This window comes from Sinocyclocheilus rhinocerous, unplaced genomic scaffold, assembly GCF_001515625.1.
Source record: "Sinocyclocheilus rhinocerous isolate Xijiao unplaced genomic scaffold, SAMN03320098_v1.1 scaffold974, whole genome shotgun sequence".
NCBI classification, from domain to species: domain Eukaryota; kingdom Metazoa; phylum Chordata; class Actinopteri; order Cypriniformes; family Cyprinidae; genus Sinocyclocheilus; species Sinocyclocheilus rhinocerous.
This window is the reverse complement of record NW_015627262.1, coordinates 215,961-230,446: the sequence shown is the minus strand read 5'-3', so window position 1 is coordinate 230,446 and position 14,486 is coordinate 215,961. Positions and strand designations below refer to the sequence as shown.

Here is a 14,486-nt window from a genome sequence, read left to right as displayed (position 1 = left end):
AGACTTGGTACTCTGGTCCCCCTCACTTAAAGTGGTATATATCATAGAGCTCACTGTCCCTTGGGAGAATTTGATTCAGGAGGCCTATGAGCGAAAGAAGCTGCGCTATGCAGAGCTTGTTGCAGAAATAAAGTAGTGTGGCTGGAACACCAAAGTTTATCCAGTTGAAGTGGGTTGTAGAGGATTTGTGGCGTCATCGGTTACAGACTACTGAAAGAACTCGGAATCCATGGTCAGGCCTTACGGAAGACCATCAGAGAGGTCTCAGAGGCGGCAGAAAGAAGTAGCCAGTGGATTTGGCTGAAACGGAATGATCCGTGTTGGGCCCCAAGTAAAGCATAAATCACTAAAACACTCCCATCTGTCAACATCTCAGCCAACCACAGACTTTATCAATTCTGGGAAGGGTGGAGCACAGGCAGCAAGCTGAGGACTGATCATCCTGCAGCGGGCCACCGTTGTGGTGAGTGTATAGTGATGAAAGGCCGAAACACCCAAGGATGCAAGGGCGCACTACCGATGATGCAGCCTGTGCTCTATCGAACCAAAATTGTGCCCGGATCTCCTATACAACTCAGAGAATACCAGTCAGCTGATTGTCTACCATTCTTATCAATAAGGTACATCTCAAAAGAGTGCTCACCACTTATTGGCACAGCTTTTAACACCTAGTCCTGTGTTCTTGATTCTCTACAATATTCCATAAAAAATAAGAAGTCAATTTTGAATTCATTGTGACTTTAAAGCATCTACATGAGTGAATATAGAGGTTCAAATACATTTGTACCAGCTCTGCAACTCAGTACTCTAGTGTATTCATATTGTCTGACATCAATGGAACCAGTGATCTGAACAAGAATCTCATGTCAAAGTAGGCGGACCCCAGAACACACTCACCTATTCCGTAATCATCATGGACTAATGGGAAGTTGAAGGTTTTTACCAGTCAGCGCAAAATTTGTGCTGGGAAGCTGTATCAAACCACCAAAACAAACTCCGAAAACCATAGGTTTGTCTAGATTTTCTTTGAAATGATGTCACACCAGTTTGTTCTTTGATTTCAGGTTTACATAAACCAACGGTTAAAACATAACAGACAGAATGTGTCCTGCGTTAATGGCCCCACATCATGCAACCCAAGTACATGTTGCATTCTTAGCGTTGCCAAAGGGGCTATATAACGGATATTAAAGTAAAGGTCCTTCTTCTATGGCCAGTTTTCTCTTTTAGGTTAAATACAGAGTTCTGGCATGAAACTCTAGATGGCGCAGTCCAATAGGTCTAACTCAATCTGACCTAATGACATCATTATCACATGGCACAACTGATTGGTTCTCTCCTCTATCAGTAGCCAATGAGCTCACTGCTCAACATTCAAATATATGACTAGTGCTTGCCGTAGCAGTTGCAGTTTGCTTCAGAAACCCTCCACCTTCCCCAGCTCCACCTGTATAGATCTGCTACGAGGTGATTCATGTATGCTATGGGGTTATTTCATGTATGTTATATTTGCAGCAGCAATATTTCTTACATGCTCACAGCAGCATGTTGTGGATGTATTGGCAGTAGCAAGTCTCGGTACTATTATATTAACATTGTCATGTACATTACCGTGCCAATCCCTCCGAGAGTTGTCATGACAGAACTACTGCTATGCCGGAGCAACAGTTTAAAGAGAATCTTGCTGAGCAAGTTAGTTAAATTGTGTGTTTTGTTAACTTCATTAAATATATTTCCAATTTTAATGTGCGCAAGGAGAATCTATTACCCCCTTGAATATTGATGTTTGTTGCTGACACAGTAACACAAAAATGCATTTTTCCTTGTGCTTGCGACTCTTGAATAAAATCCATTTATGTTTGGAAATCCGACTTGTAAAGTGAAAAGTGTCCCAAAATGACTGGATGCTTTGAGGGATATTTCAACTAAATTTTCCCAGCCTCAATCCCAGTAACTGCCTGCATAGAGGACACTAAATTTGTACAATTACAAGATTTCTCAAAGTTGTAGAGCAGTTAAACAAAATCTTCAGTTTTCTGAATAACTTCTGATTACTTCCAACATACAAATGCAGACAAACATCAAGGGTAATTGGTGTGGGTTTCAACAATATTGGACTTTTCTCCGGACCATGTTGTTGCCATTAATTTAACATCCTTTCTTCTCACCTGACAGTTTCATCAATCAAATATGTTACTAGTATTTTGCTGACTGAGAGTCTTTAGTGCTGGATGTGTTGATGGTCAAACTGGGACCACACACCAATGGGAAAATATGTGTGTGTGTGTGTTTGTGACCCATTGCTGTTCCGGAGAGCATGTAAAGGGTGGGGATGAGGTGGAGTGGGGTTTAAAAAAGCGTGGGTGCTGAGTTTGTAAATTCCCTGGGTGGAGGGCGGGGTGTGCTGTGTGCAACGATAACCAAACAATACTCACTTTCAATGGTCCGTTTGCTTAAGCAGCTTTCCATGGATGTGAATCGAATGCGGAAAGATGAATGTTTTTCCCTTGGTCGTCTCATTTGTTCTTCCCCCAGCTGAGTTTGTTCAAATTAGTTTGATCTTGTTGATTGCTTTTTCTTCTTTATAATTTGTTTTCCACAAGTGTTTTCTCCTGGATTTCAATTTCTATTCATGCAAGGACCAAATCATCTGATGCTCTAGGCAAATATGTATTTGGGGTCGATGACAAATTAAAGCTGTCCAAGACGATAAAAAGAAAAACTATTTAAAAAATACCAAGTCACATGTTAATTTCATTGTAATATCTTTATCCTTGTTGATTTTGAAAAAAAAAAAGAAGATACAATTTCAGTAACACCTTTCATTTAATGATGTTAAAAATGCAGTTGGTGTAACATTAAGAAAACTGTATTACATTTTCTTTATATCTTACATATATGTACATATCTTAAATGGATAGTTCGCCTGCAAATATAAAATTGTCATTATTTCTCACCCTTGTGTCTTTCAATAACAGTGACCATGGGTTGTCAATCTCCAAAAAAATGTTTTTTGAAACTGTATGATAGCTTTCTGAACAAAGTAAACTAGTACTAGTACAAGGTATCAATAAATTATAAATTACCTTTTCTTTTAAAAAAAGTAAAAAAAGAAAAAAAATACTTGCAATTCCTTTAATGAGTATTCAGGATTACACACCGATATGCTAGCAATCTTCTTTTATTATTTCATGTAAAAATAAAGTACTCAGTGCATTTAAAAACTTTTTATATACTTTCAACCTCCTTCATTGGACTGGCCAGTGTAACTTGCACATTTGCAAGCGTTTAGGAATCCCCCTAGTTTCTTTTCTTTAATGTCACACAATTCTTTCTTCTTTTTTTGGTGTCAGTATTCTACTCCTCACCCTCTTTGATCCCCTCAGCCATTATGTGGCCATAGAAACTTGTTTCCGGAATTAGTGCGTCAAGCCCTTAAACGTGAATGACTAGCATGTACAAAAGCTCTGTGCGGGAAGAGAAGAAAATATCAGCCATTAGTCTGGTGATGTCACTGTGCCAAAATTAGGCTCCAGAAGAAAGTGGGGAGGGGGTGCTTGTTGAAAAAGAAAATGAAAGGGCCGAGTATATACCCCAGGGACTTGATGTTTAATGTTATGTCTTAAAGATATTGTTTTTTTTTTTTGTTTTGTTTTTACAAAGTACAGGCTGAGTTCATATTCATTCACAAAAGTGAAAATAAATCCATTTATTACACAGCCCTCTGGAATACTTAATTCTGATTGTTCAAAGCAGTAGTCTGCTAGAGAAAATATCTAAACAAAACAAAACTATAACTTATTATCCCAGTTACCCAATTTCCTAGCTGGACTAGTTTTTAGCTAAACTTTAAGCCTACAAATAATTCAAACAATATAATAATAATAATAATAACTGATAATGAAATCATTATTTCATGTCTATGAGATACAGTATAGACTTCTTAAAATTAAATGCAAAACTATTTAGCATTTTTCTAACTTTTATATTTTTTTCATAACAAATGATATTTTAAGCATAACAATTTGACCATTATCATATCACAGTGGTCACTTTATTCTGTGTGAGGGGAATGGACATCAGTGTGGTTTAAAATAGCCTTAAATTTGGAAATGTGGAGGCGAATCCTATAAAAAAAAAAGCCTGTTTTTACACTGTTGCTATTTTTCTATTGTGGTACAACTTTTTATTGTGAGGCCATGGCAGCTTCTCTGGGACCCCCATTCAGGATCAGGGTTTGAGCCGGGCTACAGATAATTAGATCACTGCTATCAGTTTCACTGTCTCTTTTCTTCATCACAATTTGCATGATAATAACACTCTCGACGGTCCCCCTCTCTCTAAAGCGCTTAGACTTTCTCTTTTTTCCCCTTTCCAACATCTAAATGATTCACTGCCTCACCTTAAAATGCATTTATGGGGTGGGAATAAAAAAATCCCTGGGAAAACCTCTCAAAGTGAGAGAGAAAGAGGGTATGGCAGAAACTGTCCATTGGCACGTGATTTCACAACATGCAAAGTGCAATGAATGTGATAAAAAAAGAAATGTGATTAGGGCTGCTATAAATGTGTTTAATGTCTGGGAAAGTAGTTTAGTGGATTGAATTGGAATCAGATCAGATTAGGGACATCTTAACTAACTTAACATTAGTCTGCTTAGTGAGTTCTCGAAAGATAGATAAGTGAAAAAAATATACATGGGTTTTTGACATGAAATATTTTTAAAAGTCCTAATTGACAAAAATGTCAACGCTTTGGGCCAAAAGTATAAATGAGCAAAAATCCTTGTTTCTGGACTATTTTATTGAGATAAGCACAAAATCAAACATTATCCTTGTTATACTGAATGATGGAAATCTCACCTTATTCAAACACTCCCACTATCCTCGAGTGTTTTCTTTCTAAGCCCACCATGTTCCAAACCAGAGCTACATCCTTTAAGTGCTTTCACTGAAATCAGGATCCGATCAGACCCCTATACGAAAGTCCCAGTCTTGGATCCCTCCTCAGTATTCACTGCTGGCCAAGAAACTTCCTGCAAATGCTGAATTGTTTACAGCGGCTATTTCGCTCATACCCAGGATTTCTTAAGGTCAGCATTTCTTCTGGCACACTGGGCTTGAACTGCACTTTATTCCCCTTTAATTTAACAGCTCCGGCAGCTTTTCTAGTTAAATCGACTGTTCATTATTGAGCCTCATTTTACGAAGGGGCTGTGAGGTGCAGTTTAATGAATCTCTGGCACAAAGATCCCTTTCACTGCCCAAGGAAGAATAGAAGCTATTTAGACCATGTAGGGCTGTATGTCAAAGGCAGCCTATAATAGTTGTCAGGCAGAGGCAAAAATTCCCACTGGTGCGGGAATGCACGAGAAATCAGCTTCCATTGCGAACAGATTGAGATAGTTGTAGGAAGTTAGAGGAACATGTAGAAAAACCTGTCCCAAAGCATGTATTTCCATTTACCTTTATTCGGGACCTAATGCTTTATAATCAAGTTTATATGATATATGCATACAAATTTTGTGAGACATGTGGACAAGTATATAAAATGTAGATCACATTGCACGAAACTTACACAATGCCCAGTGTCCAGTATTATTCAGTCCAGCTTAAAACTAAACAACTTTATAATCTCCCAGCAAGTTTTATTTTATTTCAACAATCATTTAAAGACCTCAGAGTGGTTCAGAGTTTGTTACATGAAGTATTTGTAGTTTACACTGTTCAAGCTAGCTTGAACAATGTATAAGCTACATTGTTGTGTCTGGAAACATTTGATATTTTATCATTCATGTTTTAACATTTTGAGTTGGATGTTTAATTTACAAACGATTAAACTCTGTCCATTTCAAAAGATTAAAACAAATGTAAAAAGTAAAACTTAACAAGAAATTCAGATGCCCTGAGCACAGTCCAATGTAGCTGTTCTCAATGATTTAATATTAAAAAATGTGTATATACACATATACAAGCAGACTTGACCAGGACAGATGAACCCAAGACTATTGTCTTTTTACTCTGTGGGATGCCTCAGACAAATCCTTCTTAGTTGCAGGTGGTCAGGCGTAAGCAAAGAGTTAAGTCTTCTGGTTCCTCTGCCCCTCCCCTTTGATGTCCTGACATCATTGGCCCTGCCCCCTAAAATAATCCTCCCTTCCCCCAAATTCCAGCTTTCGGCAGATTGCAGAGGAACTGTAAGGGTGTCCTGCACAGGACCAAGGGTTAGCAAACCACCCTGGAAATGCAGATAAGAAATATGCTTTAGGGTCTCTCGAAGACAATTGCATATATTCATTGCGAAGGTGTTGCGCTTGTGGCAGAGAGAGATGGCTGTTCAGGCTGCCATCATGAACTCGCAGTTCTTAAACTTTTGTTTTCCTGGCTCGGTCATGGATTATGAGGTTGAAAGGGGTCTGGAAGGGGGTCTCCTGGGTGAGGTGGACTGCGAGGGTGACTTTAAGGAGACCACTAGAGACCTGCTTAGCTTCATCGACTCGGCTTCCAGCAACATCAAACTTGCACTGGACAAACCTGTCAAGTCCAAGAGGAAAGTCAACCACCGAAAGTACCTGCAGAAGCAGATTAAGAGGTGCACGGGAATCATCTCGCCAGGGACCACGCCGGTTCAGGAGCCATGTAAGAGGCAAGGCTCGCCCCATAACCCAACAAGCAACCTCTCCAGCAAAACGCCTCCCAAGAAGGATGGGATACAGGCCAACCTGCAAAGCAAGAGTTTGGCTGCCCTCTTCAACTCGGCGAAGGATGTACGAGGAGAGAGGGCCAAGAAACCCCCGCTGCGGCATCGAAACCTTCCTCCATCCTTCTTCACGGAGCCGGCCAACAGCTCCAGAGTTACATCTACTTCTGGCATGTCGCTCAAAGACCTGGAGCGAGGGACTCCGGATGCAGCAGAGTTCTTGGAGCTTCTTGGACCCGACTACAGCAACATGGTCTCGGAGCAGGATCTATTTCACACCGCACCGATCAGGATTCAACAGGAGGTGACTGTGGGCCCCGAGCCATATGACTCCCACCATTTTGTAAGTGGTGGGTTCTTGTACACTGAGCCTTGGGGCACTTGTAGCAGCACCCCCAAAAAGTCAGGAGACATGCGGACAGTACCAGTACAGCCAAATCTTTATACTCACACAGACCTTTCTGGCAGCGTGCCTGTGGAACAGAGCTCGCCATGTGCACTTACCTTTTCAAACTTCTTTACAGACTGCTCCACTCCTTCGGTCTCCTACGATTTAGTGAACGGATACAACAGAGGGAGCTTTTCTTCTCTTTAAGCCAGAGATTTTCTGTTTCTCAGACATTACACTGGAACAAAAACACTTATGCATCTTTCAGTATGGTATTGACAAAGGATGCTACCTACATGTAATTGCCCTTTTAATCCTAAAACATTTGACTCAAAACCAGCTAAGGATCCCTTTTAAAACATTGCTTGATGGGATAACATGCATACAGTAGTCACCTATAAAAGGTTTACAATCTTGAGAAGGTCTTTGCATCTAAGGACGAACTTTTCACCAATTATTTAATGAAAACAAAATGCATTTTACAAATTTCTAATCATAAATTAACAAAACTACATGCTTCAGAAATTAATTATATTGCTCCCTGTAAATAAAACAACAAAAACACCTCGGACCTCTTATCCTTTAACATGCATTGTTTGATTTATAATATTAGCAATTTGAAGCTTGTTACAGAGCTGATCTCAGGGGGTTCTGCTAATTTGTTTAAATATATCACAGATTAAATAGTCACAAATATACAGTGACCCCTTTAAGTATTTGAACGCTTAAGCCACACTTAAAATGTATGGGTTTATTGCCATGAGATAATAAAAATATCAAATCAAGTGGCATCTGCAAACAAATAATTAGAATTTGATTTTAATGATTTTTAAACAGTATATTGGTTATTTTATAATTTAAAAACAAATCTTTTTTTTTTTTTTTAAATTTTTGTTTTGTGTGAGTGCGCTATCTTCCTTAAAAAATAAATACCACTTGGTCTGATATTTTGTATTTAATACCATGACATTTATATATTTTAAGTGCAAAAAAAAAAAATATATATATAAAAATATCGGCTTATATTTGACTTTGAACATAGCTCATTCAGTCATTCAGTGTATGTTTTGTTAATATCTGTGTGATTCATATACTGAGTTATCACATACAGTAATGTGAAGCTGTTTTTGCACTGATAGCAGACTTCAATTATGAATAAATCTGCTATCAGTGCAAAAACAGCAGACTGTACTTTTGCAATTACATACATATACACATATTTGCAATTTTATATATATATATATATATATATATATGCAACCCCGCTGCGGCATCGAAACCTTCCTCCATCCTTCTTCACGGAGCCGGCCAACAGCTCCAGAGTTACATCTACTTCTGGCATGTCGCTCAAAGACCTGGAGCGAGGGACTCCGGATGCAGCAGAGTTCTTGGAGCTTCTTGGACCCGACTACAGCAACATGGTCTCGGAGCAGGATCTATTTCACACCGCACCGATCAGGATTCAACAGGAGGTGACTGTGGGCCCCGAGCCATATGACTCCCACCATTTTGTAAGTGGTGGGTTCTTGTACACTGAGCCTTGGGGCACTTGTAGCAGCACCCCCAAAAAGTCAGGAGACATGCGGACAGTACCAGTACAGCCAAATCTTTATACTCACACAGACCTTTCTGGCAGCGTGCCTGTGGAACAGAGCTCGCCATGTGCACTTACCTTTTCAAACTTCTTTACAGACTGCTCCACTCCTTCGGTCTCCTACGATTTAGTGAACGGATACAACAGAGGGAGCTTTTCTTCTCTTTAAGCCAGAGATTTTCTGTTTCTCAGACATTACACTGGAACAAAAACACTTATGCATCTTTCAGTATGGTATTGACAAAGGATGCTACCTACATGTAATTGCCCTTTTAATCCTAAAACATTTGACTCAAAACCAGCTAAGGATCCCTTTTAAAACATTGCTTGATGGGATAACATGCATACAGTAGTCACCTATAAAAGGTTTACAATCTTGAGAAGGTCTTTGCATCTAAGGACGAACTTTTCACCAATTATTTAATGAAAACAAAATGCATTTTACAAATTTCTAATCATAAATTAACAAAACTACATGCTTCAGAAATTAATTATATTGCTCCCTGTAAATAAAACAACAAAAACACCTCGGACCTCTTATCCTTTAACATGCATTGTTTGATTTATAATATTAGCAATTTGAAGCTTGTTACAGAGCTGATCTCAGGGGGTTCTGCTAATTTGTTTAAATATATCACAGATTAAATAGTCACAAATATACAGTGACCCCTTTAAGTATTTGAACGCTTAAGCCACACTTAAAATGTATGGGTTTATTGCCATGAGATAATAAAAATATCAAATCAAGTGGCATCTGCAAACAAATAATTAAAATTTGATTTTAATGATTTTTAAACAGTATATTGGTTATTTTATAATTTAAAAACAAATCTTTTTTTTTTTTTTTTGTCAAATGTTTTGTGTGAGTGCGCTATCTTCCTTAAAAAATAAATACCACTTGGTCTGATATTTTGTATTTAATACCATGACATTTATATATTTTAAGTGCAAAAAAAAAAAATATATATATAAAAATTTTAGGGCCAAGACAAAAAAAAACATATATGCAACATCCTGCAATCAAGACAATCGGTCTATATTTATTTTTATCACTGTTAATCCATAGTTTATTGTTTGTTGACTGCTAAATTTGCAATATTCGGTTTGCACATCTAAAGTAATGACTTACAGTTGCCTTAAAGTAAATGTTTGTATGAATATACTTTAGATATACATCACAGAAAAAGTTCTAGGTCTGGATTTATGCGTTTCTTGGTATTCTTAAAGAAATGGAAAATGGCACAACATGAAAGCAGGAACTTTACAACATTGTTTTGTAACACTATGGCCTTACATTGGTTTATGATTAGAATTAAATTAGGAATCAGACATTTCCAACTGCACTGGGAATCAACAAATAGCTAAAATACATGAAGCTAATACATTTTTTAGTTAGTTGTAGTTTTAAATTAATTTTATGTGGGATGCATCTGCCAAGATTAAAAAATCGTGTTCATAATTTATATGCTGAAATTAGTGCTTAGGCCTACTCTTAACTCTCTTGTGAAGAATACACTCTTGTTTGCAGTAGCTACAGAATCAAAATAACATTTGGTTTGTCTGACATTTACATTTTCAAGAACTGGTACGTATTGTCTGTTTACTAGTAATGAATAGCACACCTAAATCTATGAATTTACAGGGGCACTGGATTAAAGTTTTCTTTGGTCATGAAGTAATGGGACAAAATAAAGCTGGTCTTTATGTCTATTAAAAAAAAATATCTCTTTGCATGTTTATTTATTTTATCATAGCAAACATAAATATGCGTTGATTAAACTCAAAACAATACAAAGACAGGTTTATCATCAAGTGCAGGTATGACCATTTCATTCGAATTTGTAAGGATTTCAACCAGCAAACAAAAGGGTGTAACACTTCTCAAGTTATGGCTCCCTCTGTTGGCCAAGAGAGGTCTACAACTGTTATGCAAGTGTATGATATATATATATATATATATATAACATATCAAATGTAATTCCCTTTATGCTCAAACTATCATTTTATCATATCAGATATATTAAAAATTATGGTCAGCAAAGCACACTGTAGAATCTGTTCTTTTGGCATTGGTAACTACTAATACAATGTAATGCATTAATACTGAACAGAAAGATAGTCTTATATTTCACTAATATATTAATGTTGCTTTGATTAATCAAAATAGAATAAGTAATAGACATTTTAGGGCATTATTATTATATTTGTATATTTCTGCAGTCTAATTTGACAAAGTAGCACCATACCACCAGCACTACCACCAATAAAATAATTTTAAAAAAATTAATAATAATAATATTGTACAGTTCCATTATGAGCCCCTGGTTGAGAAACTCTGCTCTAGCTCTTTCAGATCCACAATTTACCAAAAGGTGTTGTGTGTTTTATTAATGAGGAAAAAAAATTAACTTAAATGATTTTAGCAAATGGCTGCAATATAACAAAGAGTGAAAAATTTAAGGGGGTCTGAATACTTTCCGTACCCACTGTATATATATATATATATACCATATCAAATGTAATTCCCATTATGCTCAAACTATCATTTTATCATATCAGATATATTAAAAATTATGGTCAGCAAAGCACACTGTAGAATCTGTTCTTTTGGCATTGGTAACTACTAATACAATGTAATGCATTAATACTGAACAGAAAGATAGTCTTATATTTCACTAATATATTAATGTTGCTTTGATTAATCAAAATAGAATAAGTAATAGACATTTTAGGGCATTATTATTATATTTGTATATTTCTGCAGTCTAATTTGACAAAGTAGCACCATACCACCAGCACTACCACCAATAAAATAATTTAAAAAAAATTAATAATAATAATATTGTACAGTTCCATTATGAGCCCCTGGTTGAGAAACTCTGCTCTAGCTCTTTCAGATCCACAATTTACCAAAAGGTGTTGTGTGTTTTACCACTGTTTGTGTGAAAAAAATTTCATTTAAAATTCAATTTAGACTTAAATTAGGCGCTAAATTAAATTATGCTCAGGCGTTAAATTATGTTTTTTTTTTTTTTTTAATTGCGCAACCTTATTTACAAAAATCCTTAATGGATCCTGCAAAGTAATCTCTAGTCTAATGTGGTATCGTAAGAACTTTTTTTTCACCCGTTAGGTCTATTAAACAGTGATGTTTAATGCTTAGCTATATCTCTCACCTCAGGTTTACGATATTAGCGTGCTTTCCCTGTTGAAAAAACCAGCATATGCTGGTTAGGTATGTTTTGACGCTGGGATGCTGGTTTAAGCTGGTCCTTTGTTGGTTCATGCTGGTCCTTTGCTGGTTTAAACTGGTCCTTTGCTGGTTTATGCTGGTCATGTGCTGGCAAAGGACCAGCAAAATAACCAGCATAACCCAGCAAAGGACCAGCTTAAACCAGCATCCCAGCGTCAAAACATACCTAACCAGCATATGCTGGTTAGGTATGTTTTGACGCTGGGATGCTGGTTTAAGCTGGTCCTTTGTTGGTTTATGCTGGTCATGTGCTGGCAAAGGACCAGCAAAATAACCAGCATAACCCAGCAAAGGACCAGCTTAAACCAGCATCCCAGCGTCAAAACATACCTAACCAGCATATGCTGTTTTTTTCAACAAGTGCATAACTAGATCATGGTGTGAAATGATTTACAACATCATACAAACCTCACACAATCATCACATGACATGACTATGTTGCAGAATTAGTCGTTGTTTTTCTCATTTACACAAGATGGCAGTAGGCTATTGCTGCTTTGAGCAAACCCTTCCTCTACAGTAGCCTACATCAGCAGGACACACTATTGATATCTACGGTATTATTAAAATAAGATATTTCTTTGTAGTTTGTTTCATCCCACTGATGTTTCATATATTTATTTTATGTAAGAGGAAATTAATAAAGTAGGATATATGAAGGGAAGATATATGAAGCATATGACTAAATTAAAAGAACATGAATATAATAATGCATTTCCCCCCCTGTAATTCTGATTGTTATGAGTACGGACTGCTACCTAAAGATTATCTTATGGTTCTAGAAATAACACGTGTGATTGTTTTATTGGGCATACAAAATGGCAGTTTAACAGCATCTGTTTTATAGGCAAAGCAGAGGCCCACCTGTTGTGCCTTCTCATGTTTAAAAAGATGCATAATGGGGTAGAGTTTTCTCATCAAATGCGTGCAAGTATTTCTTGACATCCAATCTTATTTCTTGAATAAGGAGTATTTGACCTAAAGAAAAGAAGAAAGATTCAATTTTTTAGAAGAAAACGCCCATTTTGTTTATAGTGTTGGGTCGTTCTTTGAGGAAGTACAGACGTTCCTCTCGTTGATAGCAGAGGAGCGGATCCAGCGAGAGCTTGATGGGGCGACGTGGAATGAAAACGTTTTTTAGGAGTTTTTATCCACGTCATTATAGCTGTGCCGCCTCTACTGCCGCGAGGCAGTAGAGGCGGCGCAACTATAACGACATGTGGATAATCCCGCCCACTCTAAAGCGGTACTAAACTGCAGTGGAAACGCAAACCGAGCCAAACCGAGCCGTGTCGTGCCGTACTGAGCCGTACCGAGCCGAGTCGTACCACGCAGTGGAAAAGCGCCATTAGTCAAGTAGTTCACCTGTTTCGAGTCTTCGGGTTTTTCGAGTCATTCGTTCATCACGTGAAAGCCCCATACGTTTAACCAATGCAGTCTGAGCCGGAAAGAGAATTGATTAGTTCATCTCTCGAGTCTTCGGGTTTTTCGAGTCGTTCCGTTCATCACGTGACAGACCCATAAGCTTAACCTATGCAGTTTGTTAGTGGTTACTTCTGACGATATTCTTGAGGTAGTGTGTGTGTGTTTAATTTTTTTTTCGTGTATGGTCTTAACGCTGCGACTGATTAATAATGCAGCGCGCATGCGCTTAAGTTGTGTTTATAATATTGTTTAGAGCAATGCGAGTGTCCACGAATATTTTATTCGAATTTCGAAGTTTGCATGTAACCAGTAGGAAAATTCCTACACTGAGAGCTACAGTGTAGGAATTTTCAGCAAAAAACAAATGACAAAAAAATCTAATAACAAAAAACAAAACCCAAGTAAAAAATAAATATACTAAAATTTATTTGAAATACATTTATTTCATGCTAAGTATATTACAAATACATTTACATATTTATGCACTTAATAAAAACACACTGCAACTGTACATTTAAAGTCTGCTAACTGGAAGAACTAATTTTGTACTTAATGCACGTTAACTGTGCAGAAGGAGTGCTGAAGTCCAACTAAAGATATACTGAAGTATATTTGATTGTGCTAAAGTGGAACTATTGCAACTTGCAAGAAGCCTATACTTCAGGTAACCTTTAAATATCTTGCATTTAAGACTGATATCATTCAAAGATCATATAATCCTCATCAATAATGACATTAAAACACATTTTTGGCTTAATATTAAGAAATGTGCACAAGTTATACTCCAAGTAAAGTTTCATTATAATTTTTATTTCAGTATAAAAATATCATAATATAATATCAGTTGTCTCAAGCGATATGTCAATAAATATGTCAATAGATTTGAACTGTACTTAGTATGAAATAAATGTATTTTAAATATATGACTTTTTACTAAGCCATCTACAGGTTTTGATTCCACACAAGTATTCATTCCTGTCTGCTTCACATGGAGATGTTTCTCATAACATGACAGAAACGTGATGTTTCCCCTGAGAGAAAAGAAAATCACACACACATCCACAGGTGAGCTGTTTAACATCACAATCTATTCTGATACCAATGCTTTTCTACTGATGAGTGACAAT

At 37.0% G+C, this 14,486-nt stretch overlaps 2 protein-coding genes across 2 annotated transcripts; both read left to right on the top strand.

The window, feature by feature from the left end:
- The first annotated feature begins 6,328 nt into the window (after nt 1-6,328).
- Nucleotides 6,329-7,622, top strand: LOC107726537 (protein FAM181B-like). Its single transcript, XM_016536163.1, has one exon. The coding sequence runs from the start codon at nt 6,329-6,331 to the stop codon at nt 7,292-7,294; it is 966 nt and encodes a 321-aa protein (XP_016391649.1). The 3' UTR covers nt 7,295-7,622.
- A 718-nt stretch (nt 7,623-8,340) lies between these two features.
- LOC107726669 (protein FAM181B-like) lies at nt 8,341-9,178 on the top strand (the record flags this gene model as incomplete). Its single annotated transcript, XM_016536338.1, has 1 exon — nt 8,341-9,178. A coding segment is annotated over one exon (510 nt), but the record flags the coding sequence as incomplete, so codon positions are not given.
- Nucleotides 9,179-14,486: the final 5,308 nt, after the last annotated feature.

Bases quoted from the DNA above. Each gene is read 5' to 3' on its own strand.
- LOC107726537 (XM_016536163.1), top strand. From the start codon at position 6,329: ATGGCTGTTCAGGCTGCCATCATGAACTCGCAGTTCTTAAACTTTTGT.